The following is a 16,798-nucleotide window of genomic DNA, read 5'->3' on the forward strand; positions in this document are numbered from 1 at the left end:
CAAAGAAACAAGAGCGTTGTCATCACAATTATTTTTGAGCACTACTAAGCGCATTGATAATTAAATACAAAAAATAGGTCTCACACGCACAAATATTTCCTTATAAAGGTCTAACCTATATCACAACTTGTAAATACTACTTGCACATGAGTCATCATGTTTCACTGAATATTCACTACACTGTGACCATCTATCTCTGTCCCACCATACATCCATCTCTTACTCACGCGCAGCCGACGTCACCGGCCAGCCAGCCAATTGACCGGTATACAGCCAACCTTCAGTTTTTCTTTATTTATAACTCGCTTTGCCTGTGTAAGTTATGCTTCGTTTGTACCTTGCCAGTAACTGTCATAACGAAGTATTTATTACGTCAATGTCAATAGATGCAATGTAATGTTTATTAAAACTATATATATATATATATATATATATATATATATATATATATATATATATATATATATATAGTTTTAATAAACATTACATTTAAAGTCTAATTTAAAGTCTATTTAAAAAAAAAAAGATTATTATAGACATATTTTATTTCTTAATTATTCGGATGGTTGAATAGCTATGTGTCATAGAATTTATGATATAGTGGGTGATTACTTTATACTTAATTAGCTATAAGTAGTAATATCAGTTACTGATAAAGCAGCGTCAAAATATCTAAATCATGCCACACGTTCATTTATTGAGGACAAATTTTGGCATATCGACAGCTGATAAAACTAGTACCAGTCGCTATCTTACAAGTACTGCCCGTGCAAGTAGGTGTGAACGTAACACAGTGCGGTTTAATGAACGCCTAGCAATGGCGGCGGCGCTCGCCCCGCGCGGCGCACAGTCGGCCCCGAGCTTCACGCGGCGCGCGCGCAACCCATGCTAGTGAAAGGCCGCATGACTCACACCAGACATGAACGAGTACGCCGAATTCGATTGGAGGGTGCACCAAATGCAGAACGAGCGTCTCTGTGACGTGTCCAGGAAAAGGCTCACCGATGGTGACAGGCAACGCGCCCTGGACGGTCTCAAAGAAGCCGTTGATTCAAGCCTCAACCTCGCGTTGCGCGATAAAAGCCGATGCCAAGACGACCACTTTTTGCGGCGGTTCCTTTATGCCAGCAAGCATGACGTCCAGCAGAGTTTCGAGTTACTAGTTCGTTATCATCAATATCGCCGGGAGCACCCTGAACTGTGGGCGCCGGCGGACGGGGGCGTGCTCCGAGCCCTCGCTGACGGCCTACCAGGCGTGCTTGCACAACGTGACCGGAGGGGGCGCTGTGTTCTACTTATGTTTGCCTCGAACTGGACACCCCACGCTTGCCCGTTAGTCTCCGTTTTCAGGGCGTTGTTACTAACACTAGAACGCACTCTTGTCGAGACACAAAACCAAGCAAACGGATATGTTATGATTGTTGATTGGACCGAGTTTACATTCAAACAATCGTGTAGTTTACAAGCGAAGACTCTGAAAATGATGATCGATTGTCTTCAAGACTGCCTGCCTGTGCGCTTCAAAAGTATCCATTTTATCGGACAACCTTGGTACGTGGAGACCGCATTGGCCGTTGTAAAACCTTACCTGAAAGCAAAGACGAGAGAACGGATAGTGCTTCATGGCAACAACTTGTCGACCCTGCACGACTCTTTACCGCTGGATATACTCCCAGCGGAATTGGGAGGTGAAGGACCTTCCTACAACTCGGAGCTATGGTTGCAACAATTCTGTAGATTCGAGAACATAGACACGCCACCTGCTCAAGTGTCGACGAAGGTGGCCAAGGATAAAGATCTTCCAGCGGCAAAAGTGGACAAGGCGTATAAGCAAAAGGACAATGGGAACTTTTCATTTCATGGCAATGAAAAAAGTGCAAAGTCAGAATTACTACGCGATAAAGATTGATAGTGACAAAGAACGCCTCACTACTTGGTTCCAGTGGACAATTGTGTATTTCACTGGGGCGTGTCGCCCCATATTGGTGCTACGCGTGCCTTTTGTGATATGAAGTGTATATTTTAACGAGTTTAGCCATTAAGAGGATGTTTTTATGCTTATTTTCGGTATTGTGCGATAAAATTGCTCGACGTGTTCAAATTAATTATTGGCGTCGCTTCACGCTCGTTAAAGATGTGAGTCAAGCGAAATAAACTGTAGGTGGGCTCATCCCTATGCAGAAAGTAGTAACGGTTTCGAGCTCTCAATACGATTCGTGTGCGTCTGTATTAACTTTAAGATAAATAGTTTAAGATCTATTTATTTATGCGCTAATCGGGGACAATCTCATGTTTGATAGCATGCTTATTCTGTGAGGCTTTCGCATTTATTAATATAAGTTTTGGAATAGTCATATGGAGTACATTTATGTCAGTATTAAATTTTGTCCTGACCCGTTGGCCGTTGTGATGTAGAACTCTCTTGACATAGACTTCCCGTCCATTGTAGTCCGTAGAATTGAATAGGGCTGTTAAAACGAGCCAAATTTCCTATTATCTTTGTATACCCAAGATACTCATTGTGATGTCTAATTGTTAATTATAAATATTGAAGCAATAAACTTTTTAACTGTGCTCTGAATTTTATTGTAATTTATTTCGTAATATAAAGGCTGTCTCAATATATGCCATGAATTCATTTAGTACGTGATTTTAAAGCGTTGATAGGTTAAATAATACGATATACTTATGGTATGTAAAATATAAACCGGTTTATCGATTCTGTGTAATAAATAAACTACTAAGAAACAAAACTTTCGCAAAATTGAGGATAAAATTAAGACGTTTTGTTTCCTTCGCCCGCGTGGATTTCGGGTATTTTAGCAAGATTGTGTGACCTTTTCAATAATATAGGTCATTTAATTTACATAAACACAAACCTGCTCCATGAATCATTTTTTATTGATAAACCCCTTTTAAAAATTCCTTCGCTAGTTTTCGTATTTCGTCCATACAGACAAACGGAAGCGGCCAGTTTGAATAATATGTAAGATCTGTTGACCCACAGACTATGGAACTGTAGAATAATAGACTAATTTAAATACCTATAATGCAGGGAAATAGTTATCAAAGGCCACACCGTCTTGCTTATAATATAAATATATATTTTTATATAACAGGGGCAAACTGACATGAGGAGTCTATGGATATCCCTTAACAATAAGTGATATCCATAGACATTTACATTGCCAAAGGGCTCTCAAGTGCGTTGCCGGTTAAAAATTGGTACGTAAAAATTGAGTCTTGAAGAAGAATTAGTTCGGAGATACATCAGTGGCCATCCATATAGTGATGGTTGGAGGTGAGTGCCTTAAAAACGCTTAGTTGTGGTGACATCTGAGTGATACGGTTGGAATTTCGTTGCCTCGGTGTCTGATGAAATTTCTTGTTGAAATTCGTCCTATATAATGAATGATAATATATAAGAGACACGAGGTAAACAATCAGTTGTAGCGCCGCGTGGATTTATTAGGAATTAATGTTTTCCAAATGATTTTTGGATTAATAAAATTCTTCGATTTCCTGGTTAAGGCATTATTTGCACATTTCTTGCTAATCATCCTAATAGTGAATACTACTTGAAACAATAGTTTCCCTATTACACTATTAACATGATTAGTATTTCCTAAACCTTTATGTAATGTACATAAGATAAGCCTTATCGCTCTGTATCGATTGTATGAAAAACTACAGAACAGATAAAACTGTGTTATCTATGGTAGATAAGAATGTATTTTCCCCTAAGCAATGATCGTTTCCCATTAATATTTAGGCCTCTTTTTGACACTGTCATTTATTGAGCAGTGTTGAATTTGTATGACTCATTCCTGATCATAGGTTCAATCCCCGGCTGTGCACCAATGGACTTTCTGTCTATGTGTGCTTTAACACTCGGTCGTAAGTTGTTTGAAAACATCGTGAGACAGGCAGAGACGGAAAGAGGGAGAAAGTTGTGTGTCACAGAAAGCAGACTTGTCTATTGAAAAAACAAATGATCACGATACATAAATCTGGTGACCTAAAAGGCTGTAATGGTTTCAAGGATTGTCAAAGAGACGATTTCGGACGGGATTCGAAGCTGGGTTGGACTACGTATTTTCTTTTTATGACAGCATATACACTGTCTAATAGAGTCGAGAATTAAAGATAAAGTTAAAAGTTTCGTTTTTATTACTAAGAGGCTTTGTAGCTAATAAATTGGTAAGAAAATACAGTACGAGTTAACCACAATTATTTATGCGCTGGGACAACGACTCAAAGGCCAGGCTTGAACTATCCTAATGTTAATATAAGGTTACAGTCATTCATTGAAAATAATAAAATTTAAAGTTCTTCAGAATAGTATATTTTTTATCACTCAACACAGACTATAAAAGTACCACCTGGATTGTTTTCAGGTACTCAATTAATAATTCATTTGTTTCGAAAGCGGAGCACAGTACTTATGACCTTCGTAAATATTTAGTATCCTGACCTGGGGAGGCTGATCATATGTTAGGGTACCTCTGCAATAGGGATGGTGTATTTGTTACGGAATTATTCAAAAACATGTTACATATATTCCAGGTCACTTTATAAAAAACTTTGTCATTACTTGATACTTTCATTGTATTTCCTTATAAAAACAGATATTTACAATAATATAACATTCAAAATCATTTATTCATATAGGTAACCCAATGTACACTTATGAACATAAAAAAAACATTAAATGCTTTTAATTTTACAGCCTTTTCCCAAATCAAGGGCGTACAATGGTAAGGAAGAACTGGCAATAAACTCTCCGCCACTCTTTTAATCGCCAAGTTGTTTGTTTTACACAACGTTTGTAAGGAGCTGCAACCATTACACCATGTTCCACATGACATCTTTAGTAATTAATAATAAAATAAGATACGTACAAAGATTTGTACACTATCAGCAGGAGGCATGGTGAAATAATAGCACTCATTTACATTCTCGTGGGACCAACACGCAATTATGAATCACATTATATAAAATTCAGTATTTTTTATCCTCGACCTCCATTATCTCCTCCTCGATTTCGTCAGTTGGCTCATTCTCCAGAATGCGATGGGCTCTTTAGTCCACTTCAGCCGAATTTCCATTATCATACATCTACACGTTTGTGTTCACTTAACGTCCGGGAACACACCTTGAAGAACGAACAATTTTGCATTGATTTGAGGACATTTACTTTCAAGTGTGTATTAAGATCGTTCAACACAAATATTATATATAGAGATGTTTTCTTTGTTACGTTTTACTCAAGGCCCATAGAACCGATTTCAAACAGCTTCAGCCCAGAACGGATTTAGAAGTCTGGAAGCGGGACAACAGAGGATTGAAGGCTCCCAGTGTAGGCTAAGGTAAAACAGATATAGAAGATATCTATTTGGATTTTGAAAAGTCGCTATTATCCATTCCTGCTTCAGCCGTTCAGCTTTGATTATCCATGTTCGTGCTTAATCAACTTATATGGATAAAACTACAAAACGATTTAGTAATAATAATAATTAAAAAATTATAAATAGAAATGTGAAACAAATATAAAAATTTAAAAGTTTGCTCTCTGTAAAGCTGGTTTTTCGTCGCTGTATTGCGATACTTATTCGTTGAGCTAGAAAAGCACCAGCTCTGGAGTTACCAGTACTATATATACGGCGCCAACTGATATCTTTAATTAGCGAATGTGCACTTGAACCTCACGGCCCAAGAGTTTCTACTCCAAAGGAAACAAATGAAAGCTGGAAAATATCTCATACATTTGAGCCGTTGTTTGATGGATAAAATTTACATTTAGACGATAAGTAGGTATTTAATATTCCACCTCAATATAAAACTTAGCAAACCTTTTCTAGCCAAAGCCATGAATACATTGACGTTTATCTATTGTATTACAATTTGTTTATGATCGCGAATGGCTCCATATGATGCGCTTTAGACAATGGCTAGTAAAGTACAATGAGCGTTTTAACTAGGGCTGGCTAGATAGAGTTACTCGTCAGTATTACGGATAGACTATATATATATATTTTTTTTAGAATTATAATTTTTTTTTTGTTATGTTTAATAACACCGAATTGTTACTAACTCTAACTCCAATTCTACTTAGTGTCCTTCAAGAAAGGAGCGGAACCAATCCTTATAGTGGGTGTCCATGGGCATATCAGGTTAACATGAAAAAAATCTTGATATATTTATAATCTGAAATATGAATGAAATGCTGCCAGCGTTAAAGGTACACTGCCACAGGTACCAAACTTCGTATTAATTTTATTTTTAAAAATTGTTAATTATTTTTATGATTACTATGTGGGTTATGAAAATTGTAATACTGTATATTAGATTGTTGTATTTGAATCAAAGTAGTTATTTTTATGTTTTGTAACTGTTTACTGTAGCTTAAAATTGAATGAATAAATCTTGGTACTTTTGCATACGGACCTAATCCAAGTGAACACAGCTTTTTTATAGGTTATCTTGTAGAATTTTGCGGGTTATTCTTGTAGTATTTAATATACCTGCTTTTTTAAAGATATTAACATTGATAAATGGATTTCAGGAGGTCTAAGAATTTGTTAGATTCGTGTAACCGTTTTGGAATTATTCCGGTGGTGGAGAAGATTATAAGCTATTATAACTATTGATACTTTATTATTCTACAAAACTTGTTCACTAAGAACATAATCGTAATCCTCCATTTCATTTAATAAAAATATATTTATGATTCTGAAATCTTTGCTTGCTGTAAGCATAAAAGTCAATTTATGTAAACGCTAGTAACCTTTTAGACCTAGCCCTCAGATTTCTGTAACTATTTCGTGATTATTTCTTATTTTCTAATAGACAGTAGGTTCTTCTGTGTCTGACACTTGTCGACTTTTTGCATTTAAGGTATCCCGTTTTCCTCGCGATGCTTTCCGTCACCGTACTAGCGAGTGTTAATATAAGACATAAAGGCCATTGGTGCACAGCCGGGATCGAACCTACGACCTCAGAGGCTAACACTGTCCTTATTTGATTTTCAAGTGGTGTTTTATACCAAGTTTTATAGAGTATTGGATGAATTCTATAAAGTTTCACGAAGAAAATTAACAAACATTCACTTCGAAGTATATACTACATTTATTTGAATAAGGAATCATAAATGGACTGCGCAGGAGAACAATTTAATTTCGAATGTTTTATACAACAGTCGGTATGGTGTACTTATATTACGTTTTGTGCCTTATTGTGCATGTTGTGACAACCCTACGTCTACAAGTGAGTCACGAGGCTCATTTCCGTCGTCCCTCGCAACGGAAGAACTATAGTCACCTTATACTTTAATCCATAAACGTGTAATGAATCGATTTGGTGTAATTTAACACTATTTCGCCTGACTTGTACGGTTTTGAAGAACCCTTTTACTAACGGTTCTTATAACTTTTTTAACTCTATCAACGTATAAAGACTAACCTCTTTATTCATAAAAAAAACTAAAGTACTCTTTTGTCTCTTTCGTCAAATTCTAATACGCTGTGATGGAAAGAGACAGATATATTTATAACGGTAAGATTATTCAAGGTAATATAATTCCCGCCAAATAATAGTTGTTTTGTTTTTCGCCCACTAAATTTAGATACGCGAATTTCGTCTATATACATTAACACTATTGGCTTAATGCTCTCATTAATTATAGTTACTATATCCTCAATTTGTGTTTTAATTGTACAAGTTCATAGACCGTATTCTTATCTTAGGTAATAAAAGTGATTTATATATGGACCGGTAATAAAAATAACGTTAGACCACCAATGAATATCAGTGACGATCTATTTGCATTTACGCCAACGGCAATTGCATTCACGATTTACTGTTAGCATGTTTCAGTGCCTCAACGGTCATTTAACCCCAATTGAGATTTCAATGTTGAGTTTTTGTAATCCCAAACGACAGAAGAGAGAAATTTAAAGGAGAAAGAATTTGGAGGAGATCTTCCTTTGGTAATAAACGGCATTCCGCGTAATTATATTCACGTCTTGAAATTCATCTAGGCCTCGGAGATATGATACTTCCGATAAGTCCTCGCTATTTGGCCTATACTCCACCCTGCGATGGGCTCTTTAGACGATTTCAACCTAATTCCCATGTGCCTTCATGTTTGCGATCCTCACTTAAAACTTTTCATACTATTCGAATCTTTTTAATTTGAGAATTAAGCTCACTTTCAGATAATAGGATCGTTTAAGTATTCTACACTTATATTGTATAGAGGAAGATGGTTTTGTAACCGACGAAGCTAAGTACTACTGACTAGATTTTCTGTCCACCTAGGACGTCGAATAAATTTACAACGCAAACGCAAAATTTACAATTTTGTTCAACACAATATAATTAAAACACTGGCCATACATATATATGTTTATGTATATGTATATATATATTAAGAGAAAACATACAGAACAAAACATAACAGCCAGCAACATAGACACGACGCATATGTATCATATACCCGTTGGTTAGTTTTGGCTGGTATTGTGGCTTGCGGAATAACGAGAAATCTCGATTTCGATAATACCACAAGGCGATCATATTAATCGTACTGTAATATCAGTATATGATTTTAATATTTATTATACGATATGTGAAAGCTTATTATGATAATTAAGATTATATAGTTGCTGTTTGTCTTCGCTATATCGCGAGAATGGCTGGACTGATTTGACTAATTTTGATCTTGAAATATTTGTGGCTGTTCAGGGAAGGTTTAAACGGGAAACAAAAATAAAAACGACGATTTATTTTTCCAATAAAGCTGTTCCCAGCTGGGATATATTATAATTAAAAAAATATATAAAATTAGTTGTCACTCTTTATTTAAAAAAAAATGTATAAAGTTTTGACACAAATATGTACAAAATACCGGTGTACTAGTAATTAAATAAAACAAAATGTATGTACAAGGAAAGTAAAGGTAACATAAATTGACAAGATATGACAATTGACTCACTCCGCTGATTCTGTGACCCAAAATGTGTCTTGGCCTCTGAAACTAGAAACTTCAAGGGGCTTGATCAAGATGCCTTAACAGTTGTGTATGAAGAAAGTCGAAAATTTGTATGAGAATGACAGTTCGAATAGACAAATTGAGTTTTCGTCTTTCTACATATACAACTGTTAAGCATCTTGACCAAGGCCCCTGTGCGACTTCCCGCCAATTTATCTACTCGTACATGACAATAATTGTACATAAATTCGTACAGACTGCGTTCTCATTTCGTCCAAACAATAATTAATATTATTCTTGTGTCAAAACAATAAATATAATTGTTATGGTTACAAATTATATGACATACAATATGTTAACAATTATTTACACAATCTGATTAAAATATCGTTATATGTGAATAAAGTTTTTATTATTCAGTATTAGGGCTTTTATGGGCGTACGCTTCTCTTGTAAGCTGTAGCCCAAGTGTAGTTTTTACGAACTCAATATTTTGACTGTACCAAGTTTATATATTCTTGATGCACTTATGATTATAAAAGAGCATCCGAAATTGTTCAAAACATTTAAAGAATCCTACCTGTATATACCGAGAGATCCAACACGGCTTAGTCTGCATCTGTCAAAAAATTGTTACGCCATGGTTATCAAACTATTTAATCACCTTCCTAGAAGTTATAGATCAATGCTTTCAAGCGAAAGGTGATGCAATTTTTAAAGGCAAGTTGTCTTTATAGCGTGGCTGGCGTTGACCATAAGTTTGACAATATATATAGCTTATCTTATTATTAATATGATAGTTAATATGACATCTGGGTGCCTATTTTTTTATGGTTGATTGTGCGGATTTTTATAATTGATCAATCTGAAATTACGGTCTCTTTGCAAATAAACGATTTATTTGTTTATTGTTATTCAATAATACTTACACACTTCATTTATAATGTTTATTTATCGTATAAACATTATAAGTGCAACACTTTAAAAAGCAAATACACACAAAATGATAATGCGTAATACAGGGAAATTTATGACATGTTAAAAAAAATGTTGTTTTCTTACAAAATTTAATCTTGAGGGTGAAACTTTCTGATTAAATAATAGTTATCTTTGATTTATGCGATACAATGTTCATTAATTGAGCAGGTTCAGCTTGAGTGTGTACTTTTCAGTAGTCAATCATAAATTTTCTTAATATGTACATAATAAACACTGGCTCGCACATTGAAGAAAAACACTGTGAGTAATGATATGTCAGGTGTGTTTCAGGCACAGACGGGCAGATATTATGAAAAAAGACGAAACAGATACAAAAATCTAATGCCAAGACCTAGTCGCAAGGCTTCAACTGTCTGTTTTTTACCATTTAATTAAGCAATCGTAGTCAACACGACTTATTTCTGAAAGACATTCGAAACGTCAAGTAAATTGTTATTGTTTATATCAGTTAAAACTTTTATTTAAAAATTAAATAAGATTTACTTGAAATTTTGAGACGTTCACCTTTTATTTCGGTTCAAGGTGTTTACGTGACGCCTGCGCACGCTTTCGTGGAATTAACGAACAATAAAAATACGTTCATTGTGCATTTTTGTATCAGCCTTTGTGTTGGGCTAACTTTATATATTGTTAATATTACATAAAGGTTGAAGAGAAAAACTATTTCTAGACCAGTTTTGAGGCGTGCATGATGCACATGACGGAGAGTAGATTTGAGTGTTACATAGATAATATAATGCTCAATGTATTTTAATGTACGTAGTATCTGAATAAATATAGGCATTTCAGTTTAGTTTAATAAAACATAAATGCAACCCTCAAATAAACCTACGTTACTCAACACTTTTAGCTAAAACGTAGAGAAGTTTTCCATTTAAATCTATAGATATTTCACGTTTATTGTATGAACGTTATTAACCTCACATTAATTTTATAATCTACATTTTGTGTTAAAGATATTATAACTTAAGTGTCATATAAAGCATGTGATAAGTGTTGGCCTACTGGCTCATCCCGGCTGTGCACCAATGGACTTTCTTTGTATGTGCGCATTTAACATTCGCTAGAATGGTGAAGGTTAACGTCCCAAGGAAACCTTAGAGGGTTTATATATAGGTTTTGCCTTAGACCCAAAAAGTCGACGGCGTGTGTCAGGCACAGGAGGCTGATCACTTATTTGCCTATTAGGTTAACAAATGACTATGAAACAGATACGATTTATTTCAAAATATAAAAAATAGCGTTAAATTACTAAAAAAGTAAAAGTTACTGTCCTGATGTTTAGTGGCAACCGCCGCACCTACATAGCTGGCTGGGAAGTGTGTTGACGACCTTTTAGGAAGTAGAAATCTATTAAGTGTTTCTAAGAAGATATTCTAACTAATCGAACTTCTTCAGTATATTTTCTTTTTGATTCAGTAACGCATTTCCACTTATCATAAAGACAATATTTTAAAACAGATATATTAGAACCTTAGGTGATCAGGAAGCAGAGATTGTAGTGTGAATTGAGACATACCCCTGCAACTTTCGGGATCCTTCAACGAAACGGGTCGATTTGAAAGTTTATGCAGACTGTTGAAACACGAAAAGCCGCATATCTGGACACGTTTTCGCGTGATTATCAAAACGACATGTTGCAGCTTATAATGATGGGCAAAATTCAAGGCAGGAGACGGGCTGGTAGGAGGAAGAAGTCATGGTTGTGGAACATAAGGGTGAACCGGCATCACATCTGTCGAGGAAATGTTTAGACTGGCATAAGATACCCGGCAATTCAAGTTGTTAACAGCCAATCTTTAGTAATAAAGAACCTTAAGATAAGAAATACTGAAAAGTAATTGTTAAAATTTACTAATCTAAACCGGTTAAATCTCTCAGTTTAATCCTATCCCTAATATATACATAAATAATTTGTCCAAAACGTAAATATTATAACACCTTATCATTGTCAAGTCTATCTTATCACACACGATGGCGTTTTAGTGATTTGAGCTTGACATACTAAAGTATGATCTTAGATAATCTAAATTAGGACATACAGAAGGTATTCAATATTGAATGTCATTGATTCAATTGAAATTCGAACTTTGAAATTTTACCATAGTAAATTGTCACTAGTTTTTTGTAAAAAAATTGCGGGAAAACTACTTCGTAATGGTGTTTAGGAGTGTAAAACAAAAGACGATAAAAGTGCGAATTTATTATATTATTTACATAACTAGACGTTTAGTTCCAATATTATTAATAATTTATTGCCATAGTCATTACGAACATTTGCCTAAGGCTCCCGAAGTAGGACTGTATGTCAGGACTTCCGGTTCATTTACATATAAAAACGTACATTTTACAATTTAAATATAAAACTTGTAAAATACTTTTAATGTCAGCTTTAATGTTTAAAAATACATTCCGTATGCTTTACCGTTTGTTTTGTCATCCGTGACCAAGTAACAACACGCAAATTTAAATAATTTCAAAGATAAACTATTAATTTACTGAAGGAAGGAAAACTGCTGCTATATTTTAATGTATTGAAATCTCTTTGGATACTATATATTTGAAAAAAAAAACTATTATTATGAAGCGAGAGGGCTTTGATTGCTGTTTATATTTACCATGGGTTTAATTTAAGTAAACAATATTTTACTGTACTGAAATCGTGTAACATTTGCCAGCGTTATTCTTAGAGCTAATCCGCCAATGGGTCACTCCAAACACACCTCGTTTGCCGCCTGCGTCGCCGCAGTGCAGTGACCTCTTCAGCTTGGAACTTGACTAAGTATTAATAGGAACTATACTATAAATTAATATCCAAAATTCTGTCGGTATAATCATTATTTTAATTTAGCAAGCAGCTCTGTACTTTAATCAGTTCCCGACAGGTGGACCTGAGTAATATAATACTTGTTAATTGTTCAGAGATTCTCAAAGTATGAATTATATTTACAATTATCTACATAATAATAATTAACAACGGGTGAATAGAAAACTAAAATATTGAGGTAAAAAGTTTGGTCCCTGCGGCAGTGTTTTTGAGGCAACATTTCGTTGCTGCATTGCTTATTCGTAGAGCGAGGAAAGCACCCAGTTCTCGGATCACAGGCGACTTAAATGTTTAAGCTACCATTTGAATAATACGGCTCAAGAGTCTCCACTCCAAAGGGATCATCAAAGTTGGAGTAAAGACTCTTGTATTTTAGCTGTTTTTTTAATTTTAAGTTCTAAAACATAAAAAGAGCGTACTAATTCTTTAATTGCCAGTAACGCACTTGCAAGTCTACTAAAAATGTGAGTGTCTATGGTCCATGGGCGTCGTCACTTAACATCAAGTGAGCTTTACGAGGTCCACGGCGTGTGTGACAGAAGGTTTTTTTTAAAGCACTGCTTTTCTTTTTCTTCCTTTGCGACCTTTATACAGTAGCGAAAGTACTGGATCTCGTGTCATGAATCAAGTCTGTCACAAAAGATTTAACTTGTCTGGTTGGGTTAAAAGGCCGGAAATACACTTGCGAGCCTTCTGGCATTTAACATCAAGTGAGCCTGATGTAATAGGCACATAAAAAAATGAATTCAGGGCTAATTAATATTAATTGAATTTGTTTTGAATTCAATTTACATGTGAGTCATATGAATTCGAAATTCGTTATCTATGTCGTTAAACCAGTTTTAGAAGCACAGCTTATATATAGATACAGCGTACAATGTACAATGTGAGCAGGTGGTCGCAAATGATTTGAAAACAACCGTTGAGAAGTAACACGGAAGTTTAAACTTGTTTATATTATCTTGGAGAATTACGAATTCAATAATTATAGTTAGTGGGGTGGAAGAATTTTAACACAAAAATGTAAACACCGCTCCCGTGCGTCTTCCAATGGCGGCCATCTTGATTTATATTCCAGCGTAACTATCTTTTTTTTAGACTTAGTGAGAAGGAGACTATATAATAGTATATTCTAAAAAAGTTTATTATAAATATAAGTATATTATGAATGATGATGAGAGCAGTGTTGGCCTAGTGGCTTAGGCGTGCGACGCTTATCCCTGAAGTCGTAGGTTCGATCCACGGCTGTGCACCAATGGACTTTCTTTCTATATGCGTATTTAACATTTCGCTCGAACAGTGAAGGAAAATATCGTGACGAAACCGGCTTGACTTAGACCCAAAAAGTCGACGGCGTGTGTCAGGCACAGAAGGCTTATCACCTACTTGCCAATTCAATAAACAAATGATCAACAAATACTGAAATCTGAGGCCCAGACCTAAAGAGGTTGTAGCGCCATTGATATATATATATTATAAATTAATATATTTTTTCTTAATTAACTTCGTTGCATAGAGAAATATAATACAATTGACATAATTAAATGATAAAGAGGGCAACTACCGGCCTTGGCAACCAATGTGAAAAAAAATTGAGAAAAATTATACATTTATACGTAGACAAAACTAAAACAGGAACAGAAAGCCAAACTAAAAAATAAAAAGTGCACATGAATCACGATAATTTTCGATCAGTTTCACATTAGTTAGTACGAAAGTTAGGGATAGGTAATGTTTGTATAGTAAAGAATTGAAGGAAAATTGTTTCCAATGAAATAATTTATGGATATAAACGGAAATTTCTCTCACCACGACTGATAAGCACGTCGGCCTGTGTAATGAAATAAATTAGCGCAAAATCGATTAGAGGTTGTGTTAAAATGATTGTTTGGGCGAACCTGAGCAGTTTTCTACTTAAGTATAAATTATATAAAACATACTGAAACATTAAGAAAAACACTTTTTGAACGGATTAAAGCTATGTATTATTATTAAAACTTGTAATTATTTACATTAAATTGTTACCGTGACAAATTGAAAATTTACAATTATGTTATGTTATTTAATACGTTCAAAAAGTGTTTTTCTTAATGTGTAAAAGCTATTTTAACAAAAGACAATACTATACTGAAACATATTTCACAGATAAAAATAAGAAAATAAATTCAAATGACTATAGTACGACTATTGAATATATTATAAACAAAATACTTCCCTTTTTAAGTTCAAAAGGAAGTTCCAATAACCGTACTCAAGTTGAAATGTCCCGTTAGTTAATTATAGGAACTCGACTCGTCTGCTTTTAAACTGGAAACCTACTAATGTGAGTAATACATTAAGTAAACATAACGATAATAAGTGTACAAATCAGAATTAATATAATGATAAAAGTTTAGTTTTTTAGGCAATCAAATCAATAATAATAGTAAAATTCTACATTCGTACCTGAAACTTGAGGTGCGAATAAAAGTTGTGGAACCTTTATTCGAAATTCAAAATTTCTTTTGCACTTAGAATTCCGAGAATTTCAAAAAAATTCGAACTATCTCTTCTGTGAGAAAAAAATGTATTAATTAATATAGATTGTCATTGAAAATGTCATTTAGACTATTGTGAATGCAATACGAACAATAATTCCCCACAAATATACCTCTGTATCCAGAAATGCATGTATTTACTATTGAATTGACTTATACAAAGTTTTATTAAAATTGGAAATATATTTTTTATTGATTTTTTGTATTTTAAATTTTTTTACAACAGTAGCATAAGTTATTGTTAGTGAGTTTTCTAGTTATATATCTAGTCTGTTGATAAGTTCTGTTACAAATAAAATGCTTTTTTTTTTCAACTTTTAAATTATTTTGAATTATTAAAATAATATTAATTTTAAAAATTTCTTTCGATTTTGCGCCATTTCACTGTGCAATTCATTATATAGTACAAACAGATTCAACAACACTTCGTCTGTCAAAGACCAGAAAAGATCCGGACGGTCGCGTGCTGTTAGAACTGCAATGGCTGTGGACTTTCCAGCAGGATACTGCACCTGGTCACAAGGCACGAACTACCCAAGCCTGGCCAACATAACATTCAGGATAAGTTATGGTCAGTTTTAGAGGACATGGCCTTCTCTAAACGTCACGGCAACATTGAGACTTATAGAATCCTTGGAGCAAGCAGTGGCGAAATTGCCTTTGGAAACAGTGCGTAAATCCATAGATTCGTGGCCAAACAGATTAAAGGCCTGCATAAAAGCCAAAGGTGGCTATTTCGAATAGAATATTGTTTTCGGACACTTTAATAAATATGTAGGTATACATTTTAATATTAATTATTCATTTAAAAAAACGCATTTTCATTTGTAACAGAATTTATATCTGGACTAGGTATGTACGAGATACAACCCATTAAATGCACATTGCGTAAAGCTCTGATATGATCTACGCTTAACAATTGTAATTATGTTGGTATAATGCGTTCCTTTTGTGTTCATGTCATGTACTTACCGGAAATATTGTTCTTCATGAATCATGTTGTTACTAATAATGTTTTGTTTACCTTTAGACTTGTCATTTATTTTAAATAAATAATTACGCGCATTAAGAATTAGTTACAGAATTATAAACTTTTATAATATGTAAATAAAAAAATCTAAAAAGATAAAAACATTAAAAGATGGTGCAACTCAGGTATGAATAGCCCAATTAGTCAACAACAAGGCACATGTTTTAAGTCGAATGTTCGAAGTCGACATAAATATTTTAAATTTTAAAGTTGAATGTTGTCCAGGCGCTGACACCTTTGTCCTTAAATCAAGTAATAATAAGTATTTAAATTTTAGTAAAGCATTCTTAGAATTTTCTTTTTGCTAGTAAAACACGAATGAACATAAAGAGCAAAGAATGCACTTTGCGAATACTGCCATCTGTGCTTGACAAAAAACAATTATAAAGAATACTAACTATTGCTACACAGCG

General features: G+C 34.3%; 1 protein-coding gene across 1 annotated transcript; it reads left to right on the plus strand.

Annotated features, from left to right (window-relative positions):
- Positions 1–802: 802 nt before the first annotated feature.
- LOC123713604 (clavesin-2-like) lies at positions 803–2,574 on the plus strand. Its single transcript, XM_045667355.1, has one exon. The coding sequence runs from the start codon at positions 920–922 to the stop codon at positions 1,907–1,909; it is 990 nt and encodes a 329-aa protein (XP_045523311.1). The 5' UTR covers positions 803–919; the 3' UTR covers positions 1,910–2,574.
- The last annotated feature ends 14,224 nt before the right edge of the window (positions 2,575–16,798 follow it).

Source organism: Pieris brassicae, chromosome 8 (assembly GCF_905147105.1).
Source record: "Pieris brassicae chromosome 8, ilPieBrab1.1, whole genome shotgun sequence".
NCBI lineage: Eukaryota > Metazoa > Arthropoda > Insecta > Lepidoptera > Pieridae > Pieris > Pieris brassicae.

Coding starts and splice junctions, on each gene's coding strand:
- LOC123713604 (XM_045667355.1), top strand. CDS start 920: ATGAACGAGTACGCCGAATTCGATTGGAGGGTGCACCAAATGCAGAAC.